This window comes from Anolis sagrei, chromosome 2 (genome assembly GCF_037176765.1).
Source record: "Anolis sagrei isolate rAnoSag1 chromosome 2, rAnoSag1.mat, whole genome shotgun sequence".
In the NCBI taxonomy this organism is placed as follows: Eukaryota; Metazoa; Chordata; class Lepidosauria; order Squamata; family Dactyloidae; genus Anolis; species Anolis sagrei.
The window spans coordinates 257740102-257766046 of record NC_090022.1 but is presented as its reverse complement, the minus strand read 5'-3'; the positions used below and the strand labels follow the sequence as shown (position 1 = coordinate 257766046).

General features: G+C 38.7%; 1 protein-coding gene across 1 annotated transcript in view; it reads right to left on the bottom strand.

Annotated features, from left to right (window-relative positions):
- Positions 1–24911, bottom strand: part of TMEM161B (transmembrane protein 161B) — a 30798-nt gene extending 5887 nt beyond the window's left edge. Inside the window, exons 1-8 of the mRNA XM_060761749.2 lie at positions 24746–24911; positions 11329–11432; positions 9485–9568; positions 8138–8235; positions 6326–6482; positions 1660–1811; positions 752–812; positions 12–152 (exon numbers count right to left, since the gene is read on the bottom strand). Of these exons, the coding sequence (XP_060617732.1) occupies positions 12–152; positions 752–812; positions 1660–1811; positions 6326–6482; positions 8138–8235; positions 9485–9568; positions 11329–11432; positions 24746–24748 (800 nt within the window). The 5' untranslated portion in view covers positions 24749–24911. The remainder of the gene's footprint in view (positions 1–11; positions 153–751; positions 813–1659; positions 1812–6325; positions 6483–8137; positions 8236–9484; positions 9569–11328; positions 11433–24745) is intronic.
- Between the last annotated feature and the right edge of the window lie 1034 nt (positions 24912–25945).

Below are 25945 nucleotides of genomic sequence, written 5' to 3'. Positions count from 1 at the left end.
ATTTTGCTTACTGGGTAATTTTTTCTGTTGTTAAACTCAAAGCATCAAGATGCATCTGAGCCAATCTCAATCCAGGAAATGTTAAAAAAGCACCAATAAGGGAACAAAGAATAGCCAGGAAGAATTTGAATGTTACTTTAGAAACAGGACCCCTGGAGAAAAACAAAAAAGAAACAGAGTTATTGTTTTGCTTTTCAACACTTTAATGATATGGAACTGAATTATCAGCATACTTGAAAGAAGCACTTACAGAAGTACCAAAAGGTTTGGGTTTTTTTGGGGGGGGATTAAGGGGAAATGGTTTGTTTTTATTAAAAGTTCAGATCTGTGGTCTCTGACACTTATTTTGTTTTACAGCCTGACACCAATTTACAGCCTGACACCAATTAACAGTATCATTTTAGAAAGGTACATACTAAATCCAGAGCTAACAGATTTCTTGATAACAAATACTTGAGATAGGAAACATTGACTACTGTGCAAGGGCTTGAACTGTTACTATTATTCAATTCTTCATGTTAGTTTGTATCCAATTGCGCCAATTTGCCAGCACAACAGACAGCACTGAGGGAATGAATTTCTCCTCCTTTGCCCAATAACCCCTCCCCCCCCCCACAACCCACAGATCTATCCTTCTGGATATTACTATTATTTTATCAACACAAAAGGAGAGAATGGGTAACATTTTAACACTAAAATGGGTAACATTTTAACATTAAAATACCAGGACACTCTTGTGATTTATACTTACTTGGATTCTAAGCCTTGCTTTTCAAAAAACTGCACAGCACTTTCTGAAAAATTTGAGAAGCCTGCAGAGGGGGGAATTGCAGAAGGTAAGCATAGAAGCTAACACTGAAGCCAGAACCCAGCTGCTGCACCCACTTTGTATAACGGCCCATAATGTGAGCAGCTATACGTTTCCCAGAGGTCTGCAGTGGCAAAGAAGAAAGGAAGGCAAAATTATCAGCATTAGGAAGAGGGGAAGGCTGTTTCTTCAAGCAGCCTATTTCTCCTATGGCTGCCTTGTGATAGAGGCATAGAGAAAACTCTGGAAGGGCTGGCTTGGACAGTCATCTGTTCGGTGGGACAGGTGATTGTTCAAGCTAATCTTCATAGACAACATTGCTTCTGAACATATATCATGTCCCCATGGAAGGCAGCTTAAATAGGTATCTCCTCCTGAAAATGATAGCTTCAACATCAACTTGCTCCCTTCACTGTTTGTGTGTCCATAGCCTTTTCAGTGCTATATCATTGCTCATGCTAATGTAATTCTCAAAAGAATCTCAGTTCAAATATTTTAGAATTTGTTATCAAGTGTATGGCTATTTTTAAATTCATTGATCGGAATACATCAATTCACTTATGAACAAGCTGCAGCTTTGACAGAATCCCTTCATTATCTCTATATTTCATAAACTATCTGTATCAACTCTTTAAGAAAGCAAGCCACACTGAATAGAAGTCAACAGGTGAGAATTCACTGATCTTGTAGTTCTGAAAACAACCTAAGCATAAACAATTTTCAGAAAACATTTTACATGTCACATACAATGATGGGGAAAGGATTAGGAAATCAAGATCAAAACAAATGGAAAAGGTTAAAAAAAAACAACAATAATGCTGTATAGAATTGTGCACTTTTAAAGCTATTACCTGATTCAAGTCCAAATTCTAAATAGTTTTCTGTTACTATCAGAATTGTCATGGCTTTAACAAAGAAAAAGAAGCCAAAGGTTACACAGACTGATCTTTCACCACCTTCTTCGACCTTGAAGTAATGCGTGGTTAATGAGAACAATATTTTGCTACATAAGAAGAGTCAAGGGAAAAAAGAAGTTTCGACCCACCCTAGATAGGATATCAATTTTAATTAAGCTCTAAACCCAAATGTCAAAATACTATACAGGCAACCCCAGACTTATAAATAATCCGATTTAGAAAAAACTCAGTTACAAATAGGGGTAGGACAACTGAAAGTTATCATGAGGAAAAGTTGTATTGTATGTCAGCCTGTGATTGTGTCTGATGATCATGTCGATTTTCATAATGGGTGTGGAGACGATGTTCATGTTCACGTGGATTTCCATTATGGGAATGGGGATGATGTTCATGTTGATGTTTCTGAAGAGTATGGGGATGTGATTCGGCTTTGGGGCCACGGTCTGGGGATGAGAGGCCAGAGAGGCCTGAGTTGCTGCACAGGCCTAAATGGAGTTTAAAAGACAGGTCACAGAGTTGCTGCAAGAGGACTAGTTTCATGGACTCTTTGTTCCTGTCTTCTTTTAGATCAACTGGATTACTTTTTACTGTGGATAACCTTTTACTGTTTTGGATTCTTATATTCTTAAATAAGCTGTTTGCTGATTTTACCCAGCTAGTGTGGTGTTTAAAGTCAGAGGTAAATCTGCTCTAGAGTACAACAAGGTATCTCCCCTAAGCTTTATGTTCAATCTTTGTTTCCACAACAAGTCAAATGTTTCAAAGTCCAATTATCCCAGAGACAGAAAGTGAGGTGAAATCTTCTGAACAGGGGCACAAAAAGGAAAACAAAGACCACAGGGGTGTTAACCTTCCTTATGCTATCCAATGTTACAATATATATTTGGCCAGAGTTACACTTTTAAAATGTACCTGTTCCAACTTACAAAATCATCTTAAGAACAAACCAATAGAACCTATCTTGTTTTTAACTTGGGGACTGCCTGTATATATTAGTTATATAAGGTAAATTATATTTCAGGGAGTCAGGAGTATCTGTTAATTCCAACACAATTGACGTGTTTAAATACAACAGTTCTCATTAGAGGTAATAGTAAACTAATGTTCAAAGAATGAGACAACTAGTACTACAGGTCCAAAGAGAATTGAGCTGGAAAAAAGCAATGCTAAAATTTCAGCTAAGCTATTACTGTTTAGAATAAGACAACTTCAAAAAGAAGTGGACATAGAAAGAGGAAACTGTTTGGATGGTAAAAGAAAAATCATACATAGGACACTTAGAATAATTCTTATGATCCCAACTGTAACATGGAAATAAATTCCATTTGAAAGGCCTACCACCAAGGCCTTGTTCAGAAATCAAGTATAAGATGAGCCACTATAACTACATTTGATTTCTCTTTCATTCAATTATACTTAAGCCTTTTATATCAAATACCAAAAATTCAGTAGCAAATAAGCAAACTTTGCTCAGTTGGATATTTAATTAATTCCACTTATTAAAGGACACAGAAAGTTAAACGGATCTATTAGCTAATTACGAGTTTCAGTGTTTCTTATCACAAGTTATACAACTGAGCAGCTTCATTTGCAGAGGCTGAACACAAAAAAGTAATGTTAAACCATGATCACAGGTTTTTTCTTCTTCTCTCATTAATCACACTAGCATCACTTCCAAAAGACTAACTACTTCAAATTATAAAATAAAGGGTTCTTTCTGTTATTGAAAATCAATAGAAAACTTCAGAACACTGGCTGTTAATCAATTAGTGCAGATGTACAGCAATGAAATTAGACAAGTCTTTTAATACAAAGTCAGTGGTCAATGAGTTCAAACAAGTACATATATGAGCTCCAGCAGAAACTGCAACTCCAGTTTTCACTGTCATACACAGAAATCTGTATTCAGGAGCGAAATTTATGGCTTGGAATGTTTAAACATTGTATTATAGCCTGACGTGGGTGAACTATGACAAATTAACACCGAGGAACCCTAGCTGTCATTACTAGGGTCTCTTAATGCAGCTGCCTGAAGCACTGGCTCTAAAAGCATGAGTTACTTTAATTATATTTTACAAAATACACAAACAATAGAAAAGTGAACCCCCCCCCCCCAAGTTAACAACACTGCATTTTAGTATAGAGCAGTGTTGTAAACTGCTCTTTCTATGTCCACTGCTTTTTGAAATCTTACTACTGGATGGAAGATTTGTTTTAAAAACAAAATGAATCCTTTCCCACCCACTCCAGAGCTCTCCAAACCCATAAACCCACAAATAAAGAAAAACTGGCTGAAATCAGTCAAAATGGCATCTGGAAGTGACACTTCATCACATCCAACACACTGAAATAATGTGAGCCATGAGAGGATCAGGGAATGGCTATCTCTCAAACAGAATTACACTTAATCTTAAGATTAAGCAATTATTAATATAAATTTGACTGCACTCATTGATGTTCAAATAGTACTAGTATGCTTCTTTTATCTTTCTTTTAAAGGTAAAGATTTACCCTTGGCATTAAGTCAAGGGGTGTCCGACTTCTGTCCGTAGATGCCTCTAAGGTCATGTGGCCAGCATGACTGCATGAAGTGCCGTTATCTTCCTGCTGAAGCGGTACCTACTGCTTCAGCAGTTTTGCATGTTTTCGAACTGCTAGGTTGGCAGAAGCTGGGGCTAGCAGTTCACTCCACTCCTCAGATTCGAACCGCAGACATTTCGGTCAGCAAGTTCAGCAGCTCAGCAGTTTAACCCACTGTGCTACCAGTGGTTCCTTTTAACAAACTATTAATCTGAAATATTTTCTTAAAAATTTTGAAAAGTTTTTAGGGTGTTGGAGGTACAATATTTTTAAAACTTTGCAAAGATGACTGCAAACAACTAACTGAAGTAGTTGTTAATAAGCAAGCGATAGCCTCCTTAGCACCCCGTATTTCTATATTATTTAATGTTAAAAAATGCATGAGAGTGCAGTCCAAAGATAGAAACTGATTTGTTTATTCATTTATTTAAAAGATGCATATCTAACAACTTCCCTGAAAACATTTAAAAATATTTGTCACCACCACCCCATATTCCACAGATTAAATTCTGCCATGTTTAAAAGATTTTTTCCCAAGCTTTCCTCTTTGACAGTAAAGCCTACAGATAACCAGAGGCTGGCACATGCTGGGATCTTTTTACAAAGGAAAAGAAAAGTGCTATATATAGCTTACTGCTGGGGGTACTCTTCTACAACAGCTATCTGCACACCAGAGCTCCTTTTAGTATATGGCATTTATAGGTATGGTTTTTGCCGCATGCTGTGCCATATAGGCAGCTGTATACAGAAATCCTAATTTTATTGCAGATCAATTATTTAGTCCACATTTATATTTAGATTCAAATGAGAGAGAAAAACTGCACATAGAACTGCTATGTTGGAGTCCCATTTTTAGCACATAATGATTTAGTACCTCATAACATTCCCTATGCAAATAATTACAAAACAAGCTGTAGGGCAAGATTTTGAAACCATGCCCTTGACAGATATACAGTCCACAAACAAGGACAGTTTTACAACGTATCATGCCATTGTTTAGTTAACATGCTTTAACAATAAGGACATTAAAGCCAACTATCAGCATCTTGCAGTAACTCTGGGGGTAATCTTGATTCCTAGGACTATAAATATGTTTTATGCTACTTGCGTCAGCAACCAAATGTTATCATAAGAAATATTTATCAGTCTCTCAGCAGCAATGACTATCATTACAACTAGGCAGAAGAATATATTCCAAAAGAGTGTATTGTGAGCACAAGAGCCAGACAGATGAAGGATGCTGCTTCTGGAAAGCTTGCAAAAATGACCCTCCTTTATAGCATGGTGTGCTTGTGTAATGGGAGAGAATATAATTGACCACTGACTTGGCATGGGGCACACAACAACGCTGCAAGGTACAATCAGCATATGTGAGACAGCATCAGCATTCTTTAGACATTTGTTTGAACAATAGTCCTTTGTAATAGTTTAGATCAGGAAGCAAAGAAAATGTATCGTTACTCCACAATAGCTATTTAAGTATTATTAAACACATAATAAAATAAATAATTAAGACTGAGGTGCCTTAAACATATAATTGGGACTCGGACTCAAAATCAGACCCAGCCAGCATGGGCAATGGTCAGACAGAATGCCATCTGCAGGTCAAGAAAATCCGCTTGGCAACAGCTTCCCTATCACTGTTTTATAGGAATAGTTTCATAACATTTTCTATGTTACGACTTAAAAAGGAAATTTATTTCTTAAGGCTTTTACAAACTGCTAGGCCAGCAATGGATTAAAATTGATTTCAAATTGAAAAAAGATTTCACCTAAACACTAGGAAGAACTTCCTGACAGTAAGAGCTGTTCGGCAGTGGAATATGCTGCCTCAGAGTGTGGTGGAGTCTCCTTCTCTGGAGGTTTTTAAGCAGAGGCTGAATGGCCATTTCTTGAGAGTGACTGATTATGCTTTTCCTGCATGCTAGGGGGTTGGACTGGATGGTCTTTGTGGTCTCTTTCAACTCTATGATTCTATCTTCTTTGATGAACTGAACAGAATAGCCAAAGCAAAGGATACATTGCAAAAGCCAGAACAAGCAGACACCAAACTATGCTGATATTCATTTCTTGTGAGGGCTTCATCCAGCTGTAGTAGGCTTCAGTTACCAAATACACCACTGTAGCTGCAACTGTGAAGTCCACCAGCCACTGATATTCAGGAAAATAATGCAAGGCTGAAATAGAAAATGATTGTTTTAGATTAATTAATTAATTACGCGCATAAAATTTCCAATATTACATCTATAACTGAGGCTTTACATGCTCTAGAAAGCTTGGTATGGTGATATCAGAAATAGCTGTATTGTGGGGATTTTTAATGTACACCCATCCACATTTAGACTGCTAGGAAGGCAAATCAAAAAGAGAAGCAAACACAATGCATCAGCTATAGGAGGCATGGACAAATTTCAGCCCTCTGGGTGTTTTAGACGGTAGTCGGTAGGCTGTTAGGAATTGTGGGAGTAGAAGTCCAAAACATCTGGAGGGCCAGAGTCTGCCCATGCCTAGGCTATAGCCATAATATTTCTGGTAAGAGGAAATGGTGCAATCACATTATGTTAATAAAATGTTTTTATATGAACATAATAATGTGATTTACTGCACAAAGTTTAACCAGTGCTCTATGTGGTATAATATTGTCCAAAGCGGGTGGCAATTCCTTGTCTGGATCTCAAAAAGAACTTATATCAGCATTTTTTTTTAAAAAATGCAAGGTACCAAAAATTGACTCTGGATCCTGGGCGTGTAAAGCATGCTCTCTAACACAAAACTACTAAAACTATTTTAACATCAGAATGATCTGTTTTTTTAAAAAAATTAATTTAGTTTCAATGTACAGAGAACGCCTTTTAAAAATAATGTTGAAGCCAGGGCATTAATATCTGCTGAAACCTTAACAAGCCAAACAGAGACACTCCATCAAAATCATCTGATAGCCACTTCTCCAATATACTCTAAAACATGTACATTGATTCTCATAACCCTCAAAAGAATAGGTTTTTAAATACAGCCTTCAGAATCAATAAAATCTGCCCATTGTTCAAACCATTACGCAAAGTTAAAAACTGCTACAGTGAATTCGTCATTTATTTCCATGTTTTCCAACTAGTTTTTTTTTCTCAACCCTTCCACTTTAAAAGTGGTTTGCTTCAAAATTCAAAAGATAGTCTAATGCATGACTTTTAAAAAATTTCAGTGAGAAGCACCTAAGGAAATCTCTAGAAAGAATTATGTATCTCTCTTCACACAAGGACTGCTGAGTAATATGAATTGGAATATTCAGATGAATTAAACATTTAGCAGAATCTCTCAAATGAAAAACTTTGGCTTAAGAAGTAGGATTCCCACACTGCGGCACTTGCAAATAATAACAACACTTCCACCTAGCAGAAGGATTTGTCAATGAGTTGTCTTTTTCAACAGACTGCAAAGACAGGAAAAGGGAGGGGAAGATGCTAATGGAAAAGAAAAAAAATATTTACAATTCCAATAATGAGTAGTACTAGCAAGGAACATAAGAATGGGGAAATCCAGTATGCACTTTGTACCTATTCAATTCCTATCTAAATCATAATAGAGCATTTCATATTGTCTGATTTTATTTATTTTTTTGGATCCACTATGAAAATTGAGTGTATAACCTATGTATATAAGGTATATATGAATATTGAATCTTTTTTCTCTGTATATATATCATGAAATATCCTAGTTTCACAGAAAAACAAATATTTTTATTATAAGCAGGATGTATAACTCTTTTCATTAGCATACGTTTAGAAGAATTCAACATTGTAACATTACGTATTATATTGTGGTCACATCTCCTTACCTAACGCATCTATTTCGGTGATAGTTTTTGTCTCTAGACGAAGATCAATGTCCTTAGGAATGGTTAATGGTTTATTTTCAATGTGACCATTGTATTTCCTGTAGAGGCACACAGATATTAAAAACCATACTAAGGTTGTCTCAACTCCTACATATCCAGCATGATCAAAGCTATCAAATTATGAATTCAAATAAGACTTAAATATAAATATATAATCTGAGTCACAGAAGAACAAGCTCTCCCAACCAAATTTGTAAAGAAAAATATTAGAAAGTAGGCCAAACATGATGCACTGTTATAATAAAAGGCAGGAGGCAGCAGCAGAAGTAGTACCAAGCCTGGACTAGGAGGCATACAAAGAGGCAAATATTCTTCAGCATCATCTGCCTCCAGTAACATGTAAATGCAGCAACAGCATGTGTGTGTGTGTGTGTGTGTGTGTGTGTGTATGTGAATCTCTCTGTAAAAGTCAACGTCTGTCTGTCTATGTATACTACACAGTCTGTTGCTAGGTGAAGGACTGGACCTCTGTGATGTCACTGGATTGGTTGTTGCCAAGTGAAGTGGCCTTCTGTGATGTCACTGGGAAAGAAAGGTGACTTGTATATGTGGAAAAGGGAGGAGATTGCCACAAAGAAAGCCATGTTGCCATGGAGACATTGTAAGGTAGGCCCTCTCAGCTGGAGAAAGGGGGAAAAGGAAGGGATGGGAAGAAAAAAGATAAAGGAATGGAGAAGGAAGGGTCAGTGAGCAAGAAAAAGGAAGGAAGAAAGGAATAAAGGGAGAAGAAAGGAATGGAGAAGGAAGAGGGAAGACAGAAAAAGGAGAAAAGGATGGAAGGAGGAGAAAGGAAAGGGAGAAATGTATGACAGGAGGGAAGGAAAGATTGAGAAGATGGGATGGGAAAGATTGAGAAGAAAGGGGCAGTGGTCCCTCTGACATCCAGGCAATGCTGGGTATATATGCTAGGATCTAGCTAGCTACAGGCTGGCTACTGGCTAGCAAGACTAGAGAAACACAGAAATTTAATGGAACCAGCCTAAGAAGCAGTTTCAAGGTAACAACAACTGAGAGGGTGGTAAGACCTAGATGTCATGCTGACATTCTTAGGTATTGTGATGTGGCAGGCTTATGCTCCCTGGAGGGTAGGGATAATGAAGAAAGCTCACTTCATGGTGAGCTTGCCACTACTCCCCCTTGGAGCCTGACGCTGTTGTATGCCAGAAGTTTGGGGATGTAGGATAGGGCATGTTCAAAGACCTTGTAGAATTGATAGAGATAGTAAACACAGCCTACAATGGGAAAACAGGTTGAAAAAGGAATTTTGTGTCCAATTTGTTTTCCTACCTATCTTTCTTGCTTTTCCCTTTTTGTTGTTTTCCTGCAAGGATACGTAGCTCTTCTTCTGTGGGATGGAGGTACCATCGCAAACTAAAATATATCAACAAAACAGGCATAAAAAATTACAAACAATTTTCAACAGAATGAACATCACAATACTCCCCTTTCGATTAACAAAATCTCTCTACATATTACATTCTAGTATGTAGCCCCAATCATAAGAAATAGTTGCTGCTGTGTGTCTTCAAGTCATTTCTGGGGACATAGTACCCATATTCTTTTCACTTTCAGCTTCCAGAAGTCTATCTACTGACCCATTTTCAATATTTCTCTTTTATCAAAAACAACTGTAACCAACAGTACTCATTCTAATGTCAGAATAAAATTGGAGGAGGAAGGATAGCTAGGGTGTAACAATTTGCATATCTTACTATTTACACTAGTGACTTTGGACAGACAGCAGGAATAACTACCAGCAAAAGTCTACTATTTCTACGATTTCTACTATTGCAAAGGCAGAGAGTATTTCCAATCCTAAAATCCCACCTCTTTCAAAGCTATCAAAACCAGCCTAAAATTTATATCCTGATGTGAAAACCAGAAATAGATTTCTAGGCACGTTGAGTCACATTTTCAGTCTATTTTGAGGCCCAGTGGTGGGCATCCCTGAATTAAACTATATGACACATCCCAATTTCCAATATTCTATTTCCATCAGACATCCATGAGCTGTTGTTAAATTCCCGAAGGATTCTATAAAGAAACAGCAAGGAGGCTATTATAACATTTATTAATTTTTCTCCCTATACTGTACTTCCATATGTCTTTTCTGGTGAACAAGGATCTGGATTGAAAAGGAGCTACTGGGAAAGGGTGACAGGCCTACACAATTCTATGCATTTCCTACCCAGTTACCCAGCTCCCAAAAATTGTTCAATATATCTAAGATTCACTAATAAGTTCTTGTTGAAACAGAAATGTACATTCTATATAAACACCATTAATTATTTGTTAATGATGCTGTAATACAGTAGGTATTTTATATTCTGGGTATGTCTAGAAATTGTAGTAAAACAAATTGCTGGAAATTCTTGAAATTCAGAACATTTATATCAATAGGAAAAGTACCCAACAAAAGATAATGTTTCTAAAACACAACTCCTCTTTCTGAACTCTATCTTGATAAAGGTACATGCTCAAAGAACTCTATCTTGATAAAGGTACATGCTCAAAGAATTTCCGATAGAAATTCATGACTAATCCTGAAGATTTTAGGAGACTTGCTGGTAGCCAAAATATGGTTGTTTAAAAAAGAATTAAGGAACATGGAGAATTTAATTATCTTGAATGTTATCTTAAAGTCGCTAAGGAATTTGTCACAAATAGTATGGTTGTCACTAATCATTATTTTGTTCTGAATAAGCTATCTCCTTTTTTCTTCTAATTTCAACTGTGATTTTCATGTACAGAAGGTGCAACTGTTAATTACAGGTACAACTATGCAAAAGATATATTTGCACATTATTTAAGTACTTAAACAAAAGATTGTTTCTGCAAAAGGGAACATGGCACCTGTCAAGAAGTCTTCTACTTCTGAAGTTACTGCATAATGCTAATCTTTAGATGAGACTTCAAATGATTTAAAGCTACCATTCTATTGAGAACTCAACTTTTCAGATCTACCCATCATTGTAATTTGTATCCAGACAAGCTCAGACACACGATGCAATAGGGAAATTACAACAAGGAGTCCTAGGACACCTTATGGTCTTATCAAATTTATTATGGTGTAAGCTTTCATGGGCCAGAATCCATTTTGTCAGATATTCAATTTATTCCTCTTATCTTACCTGCCACTACAGAGAAGCCACCGGGCCAGAGAGTAGTGAGGTATGATCTTCTGTATAATACTAGCCATCACCATGGTAACCACCAGCTGCACACCTATCACACCCTGTGGAAGAATACGCAGGTTAAAAATGCCAAAGAAACTTTGCTCTTTCAAAGCCCGATTTCCACAACTGCTCTAAAATCAACTTTTATATGCCACAATTTTATTGTAACGGAATTTATGCTAATTATTTGCAATCTTCCTGGAAAGGCATTGATGATTTCAAGAATATGGCCTTCTGGGAATAAGCCCACACATTTACCTGTTTGTTCACTGTAGAAATTCCAAAAACATCAGTGGATTATGTAAACGCTAATATTACTTTTTAAAAATGTATATGTTTTTAAAGAACACTGTACTGTACCAAGGGCCCATCCAGACACTGAGGGTGCATCTATACAGTAGAATGAATGCAGTGTGACACTGTTTTCACTGCCATGGCTCAATACTAGGAAATCATGGGAGTTATTGTTTTACAAGATCCCAGAATGTTCATGCCTTGCTAAACTATGATTCCCAGGATTCCATAACATTGAACCATGGCAATTAAAAGTGGTGTCAAACTGTATTAATTATACAGTGGAGACGCAGCTCAATTAACTGGATCAATTGGGCCAGGTTTGCAGTTCACCACTGCTCTGGAACAATTCACAACTGTTTGAAAGCTTGCCTCTATTCTTAACACACATTATGGAGTTGGGTACCCAAGTAACATCCTTCTCAGGCACATGCCCAGTATACCTGGAGACAAGTCCTGTCTGGTCAAAATACCAGCCTATACAAGCTCTTTAAGAAAATAATGCCATTACTTATCTGTAACTTCTACCTGTGGCTTGTAGCTAACATTAATATGACTTTTCATGCAAGAACATATGTTGCAATTTACACCTTAAAGATCAGAATGTTCTATTTCCAGTGGACCACCAGAAAATGAAATACATGAAATAGGTCATGTATTCATTATACAGTACATTGTTTAATAATAATAATAATAATAATAATAATAATAATAATAATAATAATATATTTGTATACCGCCCTATCTCCCTAAGGGACTCACAGAGTTTCCAACATGTAAGGCAAAAATTCAATTGATGGAAAGAAACCATACAATTACATCAAGATAAGCACATTCGACAATATAACACAATCTAATTAATCTTAACAGACAAAATAAACAACTGAAAACATCAAATACAAAAAAAAGATTCTACTAAGATACACAAAAGATAAAAAAATAATTAAAAACCCATTTCATTGTAGCTCCATCAGTAGAGGTTCAACAAAACCCAAGGCCAGGATTATCAATGGATGTGACGAACTATAAGAGGGCTAGGCATGGGATAGTGCACACAACAAATCACAGGACCAGGGAAGTGGATGTAGTGCAGGACATAGTGCTATCTGGCTACCTGAGAACTGGGCCTGGGGACTAATTATTCTCAAAAACTTGCTGAAACATCCAGGTTTTCAAATTCCTGCAAAAGGAGGGTAATCTCCTCGGAGAGGGAGTTCCACAGTTGGGGGGCCAAAACCAAACAGGCCCCCTCCTTATTGCCACTGACTGTACTTGTGACTGCGGTGGAAGTGAAAGGAGGACCTTCCCGGCACATCTCAGAGCCTGTGATGGTTCGTAGTTGGAGATGCAATCCCACAGATAGGCAGGGCCCAAACCCTTTAGGGCTTTGTAGGTCATAACCTGCACCTTGAATTGGGACTGGAAACTTATCAGACCAGTGGAACTGCTTTAATAGGGGTGTCATACATTCCCTATAATTAGCTCATTAGAAGCTAATGATTAAATTAGTATTATACAATTGGGAGCAACAGACACAAAAGGTGGATGATACTCTGAAACTAGCCTATTATTAAATGAAATATCTACCAAACTATCAAGCCAACAAAGAATTGAACATGGAAAAACAAATGAAGCAACTATTTAGGGGTCAGAGCTGTAGGAAAATAACTCAAACAGTAAAAAATAAAAGTTCTAAAAATAAGCTATAAAAGCCCAAACAATAAAGCTTCAACATCAGATATATAGGTATAGATATACACACATACATACATACATACATACAGAGAGAGAGTAGATGAAGAAAGCACAAATAATCCAAACCAATGGACAGTGCAAATGTTTTCTATAACCATTGACCAGTCAATGCTGAAAATGGACAAGTCAGGAATAGCATTACACAACTCCGTATTTTTTTTAATAAGCTTTAAATGTTTCTTAAGCACTCCAGGGGTTATTGGCAATAGCAAATAATTCTGTGTTTATACGCTACAATACTTCTGATAAGCAGTGCACGTAACTTGCTGCAACAATACTTCAACCACAATGTGACATTGCTGCTATGCTGGCTCTGTACAGCACCTTCATCTGTTCCACACAAGAAATGGTCAGTGATATGTCAACACTGCACAATGCGTTATCATTCACTCTAATCTAATATAGATTAGTGAAAGTACAGGAAAAGGAGATGTACAATTTTATATAGCTAGTAACAAACATAAAAAAATTAAATCCAATGGGTCCGGCGTCTTAGGACTAATTTGGTATGCTGAAGATCAGGATAGACTTCAGGAGGCTGGTGAAATCCTGGCTATGGAATGAAGCATTCCCAGAGTAATGATTGAAATCGGCTACAAAACAAAGTTATTGACCACACACACACACTGAGTTGGACATGATTTCATCTTGGCAATTTGGCTTATTTGTAATTTTAATCGATATGTATTTTAACTTGTTATTATATGATGTTTTTAGATTGTACTGTTAGCATTGAATCCTTGCTGTAAGCCGGTCTGAGTCCCTCTACGGAGGTTGAGAAGATTGGGCTATAAAAGTTATAAATAAATAAATAAATAAATAAATAATAGACTGAGGAAGAAGAAAGAATTAAATATCACACTTAGGAAAGCAATTTGTTCACTATCCAGTTCTGAACACTATTACAGAACAGAGTAATAGTCTTCCCACTAAGAGGCACTTGACATTGGATGAGGAAACTGCATTGCATCAGTGTTTCACATCATAAACATATGAAGTATGCCAGAGAGATGGCAATCCCTTAAACTTCTGCTGCCACCACCCCAAAACAGATGGTAAAATATTACATAACAGAGTCCAACAAACTTATCTGTCCACAAACCAAGGCTGTAATTAAATATTACTTAAAGTTAAATCATACTTAAAGTTAAAAGAGACACATCACTGTGTTAGCTAATCTTCCCTTCAGCTCAGAAGAGAAAGCATGCTAGGCAATTAAGCAAACTTTGCCTTTCTTTCCTCACTCTTGGCTTCTGTAGCTACGATCACTGCTTCCATTAGATTCAAAAGATTTCAGTCAATCTTGCTATAAGACAATGGCAGCTACTCAACACCAGAGAGTTACAAGTTTAGAAATAATGTACCCAAAACCAACGTCATGACATGCTATTTTGTGTTCCACAGTGTCTTGTCATGCACATCAATGCTACAGTCCACTCCATTATAAGCCCCAGCCTTCAAACAGAGATCTTGGGGGGGAGGGGGGGGGAGAGGATTATTCCCACATTTTGGCAGCAATCTCTATCCCTCAACCAAGCTTCAAGATGGTGGCTTTTTAAATAGTGCATTAACAAGCTGCTTGTATGTATATGCATACCTTCAACTTTCCTTTCAACTTATAGCGACCCCATAAATTTAACAGGGTAAGGAACATTCAAAGGTGGGTTTTGCCAGTACCTTCTTCTAAAATGCTTGTTCTTGTGTGACTTCAACTTGTTTCCAACTTATGGTGACCCTAAGATGAAACTATCGCAAGGAAATGTTTCAAAGGGGGTTTGCTTTTGCCTTCGAGACTGAGAGAGTACAACCTGCCCTAGGTCACCCAGTGAATATATACAGTATATCCGTCCTTTATGCTATTTATCTCAAAGCAGAGTTTATTTGATAAAACTATAAAAAAATCATAAAATGCAGAAGTAACAAATGAACAACAAAATGAGCCCAATATACAATTCGGAAACATCAGTTAAAATGTACAGTCCTTTAATTCCCATATTTAAATCTCTTAACATCCTTCCAATAATATTTTAAAACATGAATTGGTAACTTTCCTGAAAGTATCTTAACCTGATGCAATAATAATAATAATAATAATAATAATAATAATAATAATATCACACAGTCCTAGACGCTTGGGAAGTGTTCGACCTGTGATTTTGTGATACGAAATCCAGCACATATATCTCGCTTACTGTGACATACTGTGCTTTTGTGTCAGTAAAATAATAATAATAACAGTAATAAAAAATACTGTACACCATTTACCCTTCTTAAGATGGGTCACACACACATTTTTATTTCTTTCTTACCTCAAGATACAAGTGGCCTTTTTAAAGCAATGCCAGTAGTGTTGATAAAGCCAAGGCAGCAAACATGCCTTTATTGCTTACAAAACTATTTATTATGGCTACATCTATTCTATGTTATAGTAAAACTGTGTAACACTATTTTTATTCCTGGATTAAAATGTCATTTCCTAATTGGTTCTATGATAAAAACATTGAAAAGGTTTATTAAACTGCAAAAAAAATGTTTTTGCGGAACATCCTGCAGAACATTTAACAACAGAGTCAAATTATAAGAGGACTTTTTCAAGGGCAAGGAAAGTGTACATAATGTGGCTTAATATTGATTTAAGGAACTGAACTTGCTTTGAAAAGAATTTGACATTTACATTGTAACAATATCTAGAGATCGGCTGGTCTGGAATTACATTATATTAGTAACTGTTTCTAGATAAGCAAAAGGGTTGACAAGATGGATTAAGTATGAAGGACAGAAAGCATGAAAAGCAAGATTAGCAGGGAAAAGTACATACACGTGTAAGTAACTAAATGGTAATGGAGCCAACAACAACAAATTATCCATAGTTTTGCATATTCATGCTATGTCTGGGAATGTATCCTACTGGACATGGGGTAATACTATATTTGTAAAGATAAATTTAGCACTCTTGTGCAAATTTGCCGTGCTACTTCAAGATTTAGTAGCAAAACAGAAATGCAGCAATAGGAGCTTCTGTAAAGTTCAGAATCTTAGGAATGGATAACAAAGCTTCTCCATATCTTACAATATCATAACTTACAAAGTATTGATTCTACATCATGAGAAGGCATAATTTTTCCTTTTCATTGAGGGTCACACTTCTTGATTTGTATGAAGCACTGAAAATGGAAAACAGAGCTGAAAGAAATTTGGCTGGAACCAGTTCACTGTCTACTGCACAGCTGACTGCTCAATGAGGGGCAACTGCATCTAGAGCAACAAAATGATCTCAAACAGAGGACTCCTGGCTAAGGATGGCAGCAAGCAGGACTGAAAACCACAGGATATCCACTCCAGCTTTAGATAAGGAATGGAATTTGGATGCAGCTTTTACCTTTTTCTTTTAATTCAGTGTAATTTGTTAATTGTTGCTGTTATGAGACTGGTTTTATTGTTGAATGTTTGTTTATATTTACTGGAACTGACAAGTCTTTTGTGGTACTTTTATGCTATTGAATGTTGGCCTTTTATGTTGTGAACTGCCCTGGGACCCCATGGGGAGATAGGGCAGGAGAGAAATAAAGTTTTACTTACTTATATGAAGAGGTAAGTCAGAGACAGATGCAGATTTACACAGTGTAGAAAACTATGAGAAATTAACTTCTAATGCAAAAAAGATCAATCTACTTTGTTCTATACAAATTCTATACGCATCATACACAAATGAAATTAGACAAGCTAACATGCACATACTTACAGTGTCCGTATATGATTTGAGAGTATTTGGCACATACTGTTATCTACCATGTACAGAGGTATCAGGTAATAAACCTGAAGAAATGAGCAGCTTCTCTTCCTAACTTTCTCCCAAAAAAGATAGGCATGTAAACTGATTTAAATTGTTTAAAAGCTAGTGGTAATCTTGAGTTTGAAACCTGCTATCTGCCTCTTTATTCTGCTAAAGTGTGTCACATCTAGAACTCAGAATGAGGCCAAAAACTAAACGGATCCTGACAGGACTCACTAGACTCCAGGTATACAGGAGTGCTTCCCATGATCTAAATCAATGGAACCAAATAAGCAGTTGAGAAGACTGCTGCTTAGTGACCTAGTTTCTCAAATATCACTGGCTAAGAGGTTCTTACTTAAAGTACGATAACTCATGTTGTTCATGCAACATTTATCGTGCCTACATTAAGAAGTTTTGCCTCTAAAAATACCATGCTGTAAGAATTCTACAGCTCTTCCAATATTCGCAGCAGCATGGGAGCCTTTCAGTAGCTCCAGAAACACCCAAGTCATGAGGGAGACGCTGAAACCAGAGCTTTTGCCCATTCTAACATCGGCCCAGTTCCCAAAAGAGCAACATTAACATGAAAGGAGCGCTGATGAGACATGGGTCCTTCATTCTTACCAGCAAAAAGGAAAAATGTAGCAGTGGCTCTTATGCTATCATGTTAGTGTCAAAAGAGCATAATAGTGTAATACGTTGGGCTTCTCTTATCCAAAAAGCCTGGGACTCAAGGTATCCCCACCCCAGATTTTGAAATACTTGTATACACATAATGAGATATCTTCAATAAGGGACTCAATCTAAGCACAGCATTCATTTATGTTTAATATACATCTTATACATAGCCTGATAGTAACTTTATACACAATATTTTTTAATAATGCTATACATCAAACAAAGTGTGTGTACACTGAATCATCAAAGGGCAAAAGGGTTGTTATCTCAGCTGCCCATAAGGACAGTTTTGGATTCTGGAGTATTTTCAATTTTGGAATTTCAGATAAGGAATCTCAACCTGTAATATTATCAGCCATTAGGAGAATTAAGTCTTAGCCATTGAAAGAATCAAGATACAGCTAATACTTCTGACATAGTTTTAAAAATCTATCTAATACCACAGTAAAGTAATAGAATGCATACTTTTGATTTTAAAGAGTATTTTAATGGTTCAGTGTGTTATACTTTGTGTTTCCTTGTTTGGGATGTTGTGATTTAATGTATTTCACTAGGAAACATCCAGCAATGTCCAAGCAGATTTCCGTTCAGGTGATTCTCAGATTTGCCCTCTGCCTCCTGTACTACAATCTCTTTAAGAATTTCCAAATTTGCCTCAGAGGATTTGCCATACTCTGAGAAAGGTCCTGTAGAAGGAAGAAGGATCTATTTTTTCAATAGTATCTGTACTGGATGAACACCAGTAGATTTCACTCATAGTTTTTTATAGATAGAAATTAGATTGGTAAGATTTGATGCAGGGTGGAATATAAATTCTATAAACAGACAGACACAGTTTTCCTAGGTTATAAACAAGGCCTCATTCAGATTGTTTGTCCTAACTACAACAAACCCACTGAATCAATGGTAATTATGTAAGTGTTGGCTTACCATTTGGCAACTGACTCAGCCTAACTGAGCAAGAGCCAGAAGAACTGAAGCATGGGTCACTGTTAGGGTGGAAGCCAAAAGGACACTAACTGCAGCCTCAAAGAAAGAGAATGGATGGATGACAGATAAAACTCTTCAAGCAGTTAAGAAAGGTCTAGAAGCAAAAGTAAAATGTGACAGAAAGATTCAGAATTCTGAAGTCATTAATCAGAACTGAGACTGCAATCAAGGAGCCAGAAGACGACTATGACGTGGAAGGACAGCTATGAAGGAACTAGACAAGCTCCTGAAGTATAAAGCTATATTAATAGATACTAAAATTAGGATTATTTGTGCCATTGTATTTCCATTTTTTATATGCAGTAGTGAAAGCTAAGAAGTGAAAAAAACTAACAGGAAGTCAATTAATCTGAAATGTAGTTGTGGAGAAGAGGTCCATGAAGGTTACAGACTGCTAAACCAATAAATGAGTCCTAGACCTAACCAAGCCTAAGCTCATCATAGAAGCCAAGATAGCGACCGTTGTACTTTGGACATATCAAGAGAAGACATGACTCACTAGAAAAGGAAATGGTGCTTGCTAAGATAGAAGGCACACAACCAAGTTGGTGCTGTCAGAAGGACAGTCAATAGATGGGTTGGAAAGTTGTCTAAAATTTTGTTGGCTCTTTTGAAGAGGCAACAGGTTGAGAGAAAGGATTGGGAGGAAAAGACTGGAAGGAGATCAATGGGTTTGAAAAGGTTTAAAATCTGGCTGGCTGGCGCTGATGGAAGAGTAGTAGATTGAAAGGAAGGGATCAGGAGGTGGACCTAGTTAAGTAGCAGCTGCAAACTCATGAATAATCAAATCCACCAATATTGGGGTGGGGGGCAACTGCAGTTGCTGGTCATCTCTCTTGACTATTCAGACATTCAATATCCAGGTGATATACTGCAACTGACCACAGTATTTTCATTTACTTATCACGGCTAATCATCTTTAACACAGCTATCTATCCCACACATTATTGGGAAAAGTAGAAATTTTGCAAGGACTGTGAATAGGGCAGTAATAGTACCGTTTTTCAAAATGGTATCTGGAACATTCAGTAGATCCAACAAACAAATGTCCAGAAACGGGGCAGGTGGCGGGGCTCAAATTTACTTGGCGGAAATGGACCACGTGACAGCTGAAAATGGCTTTTGGTTCCTTTCGGAAGCAATTTATTTACAGATCCCTTAAGCAAATTATCATAGACTGACCACATACTTCACATGGTCAGGCCACTGAAGTACAAAATATCTGCAATCATGATTATTGCCTTTGAGAAAGATTCTCAAAAATATAGACACTGTGACCACAACATTATCACTTTTTTGTCCAGCATGTTCTTTTACAACTTTTTCTGATGAAGAAGTCAGTGAACTTCAAAACCTATTGTGATGTGTTTTGCCCAATTAAGGTTAATTCAATTTTAATTTGGTTTTGTTTTATGATCATGGGTATCCCTAGATAGTTTTAATTCAAAGATATAAAACTTAGGTACTGAACGGCCAATTCTATACAGCTTGCAGGGGTTATGAGTACAGCTCCCTATGAAAGTGGACCCCCCCCCCCAGGTTTTGGGGGGGGGAGCACTGTTGCTGAACATAGAAACCCAGGAAGGGGGAGGACTACTAACCATGGTTGCAGGGGGAAGAATAATAGAAACTGGTTCCATACTTCACTTACTCTATTTCCTTTTCATCTTCTTACATACCATGAGTGTCTACTTCATCCGTGCAAAGGAAGGAAGATACCATGGTGAACAGAAACTGATGGCAAACAGGTAGAGGAGAGGGAACTGGACCCATGCATGCCTGTAATGTCACTTTCATTATCAGATTCAGCTCCCCCTCCTCTTCCTGTGTGCTGTATGCTTCTGTTCCCTACAGCATTTCCCTTCACATCCTTCCTACATTATCTTAAAGCAAAAACATAGATGTCATGTTCACAACACATTCAGTTTTGTGCCCCTGTATGGCCAAATAAGGCTATTATCACAAGATGATCTTGGAGTTTACCTTGTGTTTATTTCCAATATGTGCTATTAAAGAAGCTCAATGACTGCATCAACCTCTCTCATGCACATATGTAAACTTGAGTGTAAGGAAGAAGTTTTCCTTCAATATTCAGCCTTGAAAATATTAAGCAGAGTGCAAGAAACACATTGAGTAGAACAAATGATGCTTCAGAACACTAAAGAAACAGAGGGACTGTCCACATACTGGAACTTGAGGGAAGAACCTGGTACAATGAGCCCTAGGCATGAAGGATTGCTTTTTAGAATTACCGTCAACCCTCCACATTTGTTGGGCATTGGGCCCCTCCATGCTTTTCCTTGGTTTTTAACATGAGAGAAAACATTTCGAGGAATCTCTACATTCTCCAGCATGACTCTATGGTCAATTCCTGTTGGAAGTCTGACTACAGAATGGCATAAGACAATCTCTAGGTCCTCCAGCACCACCTTGATCAACTTTCTGAAGAAATGACCAGGAAGTGGCCAGGAAGTGCAAGAGATTCCTAGAGAGAATATTTTAACAAAATCTGTGAAGAATCAAATTTGCAAAACTCATATCTGCAAATGTGGAGGGCAGATTTTGGAATATTTTAGCTCATTTCATATTATACCTTTAAAACATCTGTGTGCAACCTGGAGAAGAGCATGGATTCAGAATCCGTGAAATACAAACTAGATCTACACTGCCATATAATCCAGATCAAACTGTTTTATATATTCAGTGTAAACCTGTATGCTATATAATGCTGAGAATACTGTACATCTCGGGCTGATAATACGTCTTGCAATCTACCACATACTTTTGTGACTGGTTGCCCACATATTTTATTACAGGCAGTCCCCAAGTTATGAACAAGACAGGTTCTGCAGGTTTTCTCTTAAGCTGAATTTGTATGTAAGTCAGAACAGGTACATTCTTTAAGTGTACCTTATCATCGTGACCGTATCTCCCTCTATGAACCGGCTCGGGCTCTAAGATCTGCTGGGAAGGCCCTTTTCTCACTTCCACCTCAGTCACAAACACGGTGGGAATAAGGGAGAGGGCTTTCTCGGTGGTGTCCATCCCTCCTCCCCTCCCCCGGGGTCTAGAACTCTCCCTAGGGAGATTAGATTAGCTCCCACTCTGTCCACCTTCCATAAACACTTAAAAACTTGGATGTTCCAATGTGCCTTTAAATAATAATTTAGCTTCCGATCAGGTCTGCCCAACCTTGATTTATTACCTTAGTTTTCCAGACTTCACTTCCAGCCCAACCCTATAGTTTGTGGTTGCACAAGCCCTTGCCCTGCCCTCTTAAATCTGAACATTCCCTCTTTTTCCCAGCTACTGGTTGTGATGTCGATTGATCTTTTTATGATGTTTTTACTGTTCTGCTTTTATTGTTTTTAAGTATATTTTATATTTTAATTGTATTACTTTGTAACCCTTGTCTATGCTGAGCTTGGTCCCATGTAAGCTGCCATGAGTCCCTTCGGTGGCGGGGTGTAACAATAAAGTTGTTATTATTATTACTTCTGACCAAAACAAAATCATTTTGTACATGTTGTTTCATTTTGAGACTTGGTTGGGTTGTTATCGTATTTGTATTTGGATGTATAGTTTTGTCAAGGCATTGAATGTTTGCCTCTTTGCATGTTGGAATCTGCCCCAGCTCTGGCGGGAACGGCTCTTCATGCAGTCATGCCGGCCACATGACCTAGGAAGTGTCTACGGACAACGCCGGCTCTTTGGCTTAGAAATGGAGATGAGCACCAATCCCCAGAGTTGGACACAACTGAACTTAATGTCAGGAGAAAACCTTTACCTTACCTATTATTATTTTAGTTTTGGATGGCATAGAGAAGGCTTGACACCCCTATATCAATTGTTTTGCTATCTGTGCCCCCCCCCCCCCCCCAATTCAAAAGATTTCACCTCACTTTCTGTCCCTGTAATAATCGGGTTTTGAAAGTTTTGGGGTTGCCATAGAAACAAGGACTGGGGATAAAGCCTCAGTGGTGACACCTTTCCCCCATGATAATAACTTTTCCAGGAATTGATTTCCCATCCAAAGAGTGGATAATCTTCCTGTTGTCTCACTCCCATTCTTAACTAGGTGTCGTCTGTAAGTTGGATGTTTGCAACTTGAAGAGTGCCTGTGAAGGGGCAACTGATGTAGGAGCATTGGCTCACCAGCACTCCAAATACACAAGCTTAGAAGTCCCCTAATCAGCCCAATGTAGCTATGCAAAGAGGAAGCCATAAGTTAGATGCTTACTACAAAGGCTTTATTACATGGCCGTAGCAATAACGACAAACATGCATGTAGGAATGCAATCAAAGCATTTGTCACAACCCCCGATAGGGCTGCAGAGGTTTTATCATTTTTGGCATACACATTCTCACTGTTTCCCAAAGGCAAATTATTTCATTGGTCTAAGCTAGCTATATAGTTGCTCACTGGTTATGATTTTGACTGACATAATAGCACACGTGGGACCCTAACAATGACAGAACTATAGTACAACGTTAGTCTATTGTTCTCTGACCATGACTGCCTTAATCAATCAATCTTATCGGCCGTTCTATGTAAACATAAATCTAAAGTGACTAGGAAACTTGGGACTAACTAGCCACCAGCTAGCTGGTTTTTTCCGGATATACTGTAAACCACCTTGAGTTACCTTCGGGCTGGGAAGAGCGGTATATAAATATGGTAAATAAATAAAGAAAAGTAACTTCCTCTCTGCAGCATTGTTTTCTCAAACAATCAACATTTTCTGTAAACACAGGCCTACTGCATAAACAGGCTAGTTTGGCAGTAAATAACATCTCTGAAAATTTCCTATTAAAACTACATCTTCTCCACCTATACTACTCCTCTGTTGCACCACTCCTCTGTTGAGTCAGCTCCACTGGCTGTGAGTTTGCTACTGGGCACAATTCAAAGTGCTGGCTGTAGCCTATAAAGCCCTAAACAGTTCCAGCCCAGCTTACCTGTCCGAACGTATCTCTCCTTATGAGCCAGCTATGAACTTAAATCTTCTGAGGAGGCCCTGCTCTCGATCCCGCCTGGTGGGGACGAGAGACAGGGCCTTCTCAGTGGTGGCCCCTCGGCTAGGGATATTAGATTGGTCCCCTCCCTCATGACATTACGAAAAAAAAGTAAAAGCCTGGCTCTTCGAACAAGCCTTTGGAAACATAGTGTAATTAGATAAACATGGAACTAGGAAAGAGTGAACATGGAATGGCTTAGACAATGCTTCTGGAAAATGAGTTAATCAATAAGTCACTGGTGATTATATGTTTTTAGTGATTTTATATGGTTTGCATAATGTGTGTTAAATGTTTTGAATTGTGTTTTATGACTATTATGGCATCGAATTGCTGCCAATTTGCAAGCAGCCTTAAGTCCCCTACGGGCTGAGAAAGGCGGCTTAAAAATACCATAAATAAATAATACTGGGGGGTTGGGGGGGAGGGAGGCTGGGTTTCACTTCCTGGCTACCAAGGTTACACAGAAGTTTTAAACAAGCTAGACCTGGTGTTCTGCTTTTTTAAAATGTGCCCCTAACCCAGACATGGGCAAACTTAGGCCCTCCCTCCCTCCAGGTGTTTTGGACTTCAACTCCCACCATTCCTAACAGCCTCAGGCCCCTTCCTTCTCAGGGAAAAGGAAGAGGCCTGAGGCTGTTAGGAATGGTGGGAGTTGAAGTCCAAAACACCTGGAGCAGTGGTTCTCAACCTGGAGTCCCCAGATGTTTCTGGCCTTCAACTCCCAGAAATCCTAACAAATGGTAAACTGGCCAAAAACATCTGGGGACCCCAGGTTGAGAAGCACTGACCTGGTGGGAGGGAGGGCCCAAGTTCGCCCATGCCTGCCCTAACCCCTTCCCTGTTTCGGCCCTCCGGACTCACCATGCTGCTCCAACGGGCGGCTACGCCTCGCCCTCTCGCCCCGCACCCTGCTCATAAATCCTCCACACTCGGCCCGGGATCCCTCTCCCTTCAGCCAGCACCGGCTTCTCCTTCCCGGCGCACGCCTCCTGAGCCTGCAAAGGTCACGGCAGGACCCAGCTGGGAAAGGACCCCAAATAGAGCTGTCTCCAAAGGTGCCTGAGTAGAAAAATAAAACCACCCTCAATCCCCGCTCCAACGCCTTCCCCGCTACACTGCTACACTGCTAGAGAACTGGGACAGCAAAGCTACCAACGGGAGAAAGGCTGAATGATACCCCCCAATAAGCCGATTCGGGAGGGCTGTTAGACAGGCGCGAGTTAGAAGACCGGCGCCCGAAGATGGGGGGAGGGAGAAAAGCAACAGTAGATTGGCTGGTGGAAATTGCGCATGCGCCGCTGGAATCCCGGCGAAGAAGCAAGGAGAGCGCGCGCGCACGTTGTTTAGGATAGTAACCAACGATCGCCTTGATGAGAGTCTCCCTGAACCCGGAAGTTGTGGCTGGCAGGTCTCGTGCCGCCTGTAAAGGGAGAGAGCGAGAGCGCGCGGAGGGGAGGGTGTGTTTTTGAGTGAGGAGTCTCGCGCGAGGTACAGAATCAGCACACTATTGGCGGGAAGGGAAGAGAGGAGGAGGAGGAGGAGGCGCCTCGCGAGGGAAGCAAGCAAGCAAGGAGGGCGGGGCCGCTCGCGCTTCCCGCCTCTCTTATTGTGCGCTGTCTCACTCAAGAAGGGCGCATGCGCAGAGGCAGCTCCCGTCAAATGGATGAACAATTGAATCCTCCACAGTCTTCGCTCAGGTTCCAGGCTCTCGGAAATATATAGATCAAGGCCTATAGCCGTGGTTCAAAAGCTTCCTAATGCTGAGACCCCTTAATACAGATCCTCATGTTGTGGAAACCCCCCCACCCACCCATCAACCATACAATTATTTTCGTTGCTACTTAATAACTGTAATTTTGTTACTGTTATGAATCATAATGGTAGCAATTATCATTATGAAGCAATGGTATTCCCCGTAGTCACCTACGGATGTGAGAGCTGGGCCATAGGGAAGGCTGAGCGAAGGAAGATAGATGCTTTTGAACTGTGGTGCTGGAGGAAAATTCTGAGAGTGCCTTGGACTGCGAGAAGATCCAATCAGTCCATACTTCAGGAAATAAA